This window comes from Patagioenas fasciata, unplaced genomic scaffold (assembly GCF_037038585.1).
Source record: "Patagioenas fasciata isolate bPatFas1 unplaced genomic scaffold, bPatFas1.hap1 Unplaced_296, whole genome shotgun sequence".
In the NCBI taxonomy this organism is placed as follows: Eukaryota; Metazoa; Chordata; class Aves; order Columbiformes; family Columbidae; genus Patagioenas; species Patagioenas fasciata.
Window position 1 is genome coordinate 10001 of NW_027288728.1, and position 2500 is coordinate 12500.

Here is a 2500-nt window from a genome sequence, read left to right on the forward strand (position 1 = left end):
CCATCCGCGCCCAGAGTTCCTCCCCACCCCCCGCCCCGGCCTTTCGCCAGCGAGTTCGCCTCCCCCCCGGGAAGCCGGGGCGTCCCTGCCGGCTCCGTGCCCGGGGTGGACGGGGGTGGACGGCGCGGGGGGGTGGACGGAGGGCGGGGGGGGGGGGCACGCGGGCGTCCCGCGGTTTCTCAGCCCCGCTGTCGGAGGCCTAACCCCCTCACCTGCCCGTGCTGCCGCCTCCCGCGCTTCTTCCTCGGTGGCTCGCTCGCTCGGTCCCTCGGCCCGCTGCCCGCCCCGGCCGCGGGCTGAAGAAGAAACCGACCCCGCCAGCGGCTTTGCCTCCCCCCGGGGAGGCATAGAGACACCGCGTCCCCGTCCCCGTCCCCCCGTCCCGGCCCGCCTGCCTCCCTGCCTACCCGCGCGCGGGGTTCCTCGGCCGATCGGCAAGACGCTCCTGCGCTGGCCTCCCCGCGACCGCCCGCCCGGCGGGCTTGACTCCGAGCGACTGACCGTTGGGCACCTGGCGGGGGGCAGGGGGCCGGTTGCCGGGCGGCGGGGAGAGCGCGCATGCGCGGCGCGCGCAGTTGCCGACCCCCTCCGGCCCTTCCCGCGGGTGGGCCGGAGGGGGCGGGGGGCAAGGCGAGGGCGGGAGAGACCGCGCTTTGGGGTGGGGGCGGGGAGGGGGGGTGTTTGTGCTCGCCGTGCAGTCTGAGCCGGAAGACGAAGTGAAATTATACGGCGGCGGCGGCGGCAGGTGCGGGTGGGGGGCACGACGACACCACCACGACCCCGCCGCCCCTGCCGAAATAAACCCCCACCAAAAAAAAAATAAAACACCGCCACGAAACCCGCATCCCCACGCCACTCGCGAGCCCCGAAACTCCAGACACGGACTCGCCGAGCGTGTGCACGGATCGCGAGGGTCGAAAAGCTCGACTCGTAGAGTCGCGTACACTGTCCCGCAGCCACCCGCGAGAGGCTCGCTCGGTCGCGTCCAGATCCTGTCCCTGCGTAGGACCAACCGCCCCGCCGTTCCCAGCCTCCGTCATCCAGCCGCTTCTCGAAGAGCAGGACGGGCTCGGGGCCGTGACCGCCTCTCCGCCGGGGCCCGTGGCGGTGCTCTGCCGCCCTCGGGGCGAAGAGCCTTGTTTTTGCTTTTTTTTTTTTTTTTTTTTTTTTTTTTCCTGTGTGTGTGTGATTTCCGACCGTCCGACCTCAACGTCCCCCGGCTCCTTGTTCCCGCCTTTCCCTCCCTCCCTCCCTCGGGTTCTGTCGTTGCTCCTCAGCAGCGGAGAGGAAAAACACCACGTCGGCGCCGAACCCTAGGGTCGGGACAAGAGGGACGGGGCGACCAGCGTATCGCACGCCCTTCAACCTCGAGAACTTGCCGGGGGGCCGCGTAAAAAGCAGCAGGACGCTCAGCCCTCCTGCCCCGGCAGGTCGACCCTCTCGCGAGCGCGGCCGGACGCCGGGTCCGTCCGAGCCCCGCCGGTCCGGTCCGGTCCGGTCCGGTCCGGTGCGGTCCGGTTCGGTTCAGTTCAGTCCTTTCCCGCCCGTCCGGTCCGGTCCGGTCCAGTTCAGTTCAGTCCTTTCCCACCGGTCCGGTCCGGTCCGGTCCAGTTCAGTTCAGTTCAGGCCTTTCCCGCCCGTCCGGTCCGGTGCGGTCCGGTCCGGTTCAGTTCAGTCCTTTCCCGCCCGTCCGGTCCGGTGCGGTCCGGTCCGGTTCAGTTCAGTCCTTTCCCGCCGGTCCGGTCCGGTCCGGTCCAGTTCAGTTCAGTCCTTTCCCGCCGGTCCGGTCCGGTCCGGTCCAGTTCAGTTCAGTCCTTTCCCACCGGTCCGGTCCGGTCCGGTCCGGTCCAGTTCAGTCCTTTCCCGCCGGTCCGGTCCGGTCCGGTCCAGTTCAGTTCAGTCCTTTCCCGCCGGTCCGGTCCGGTCCGGTCCAGTTCAGTTCAGGCCTTTCCCGCCGGTCCGGTCCGGTCCGGTCCAGTTCAGTCCTTTCCCGCCGGTCCGGTCCGGTCCGGTCCAGTTCAGTTCAGTCCTTTCCCACCGGTCCGGTCCGGTCCGGTGCGGTCCGGTCCTTTCCCGCCGGTCCGGTCCGGTCCGGTCCGGTCCGGTCCGGTCCAGTTCAGTTCAGTCCTTTCCCACCGGTCCGGTCCGGTCCGGTGCGGTCCGGTCCTTTCCCGTCCGGTCCGATGCAGTGCGATCCGGTCCGGTCCACTCCAAATTCCCGGGCCGGCCCAGTTTCCGTGTCCGCAGCGGCTCGGTAGACGGCGCCGCCTGCGCCGCCCCGCTCGGATCCGAGGTCTACCGGCGACCCGCGAGGACTCAGTCGGTTTTCGGCTGCTGCAGAGCGGTTGAGGTAGACGGGCTCGCCTGCGCCCCCCCCCCCCCCCCCCCCTCCAGAGCCTCCTGAGCGGTCGCTGTTTTGTCGCTACCTCCCGTTACGTCGAGGTAAAACTCGGCTCGCTCGAGCGCGCCACCCCGGTGAAGGGACTGAGCGAGTCCTGCA

The 2500-nt window shown here is 70.2% G+C and overlaps 1 protein-coding gene across 1 annotated transcript in view; it reads right to left on the reverse strand.

Annotated features, from left to right (window-relative positions):
* Positions 1-2500, reverse strand: part of LOC139826829 (uncharacterized) — a 6558-nt gene that overhangs the window by 3758 nt on the left and 300 nt on the right. The window contains exons 2-5 of the mRNA XM_071803240.1: positions 2450-2500; positions 2158-2334; positions 408-1175; positions 1-296 (exon numbers count right to left, since the gene is read on the reverse strand). The exon at positions 1-296 is cut by the window's left edge and continues 90 nt beyond it; the exon at positions 2450-2500 is cut by the window's right edge and continues 157 nt beyond it. Of these exons, the coding sequence (XP_071659341.1) occupies positions 1-296; positions 408-1175; positions 2158-2334; positions 2450-2500 (1292 nt within the window). The remainder of the gene's footprint in view (positions 297-407; positions 1176-2157; positions 2335-2449) is intronic.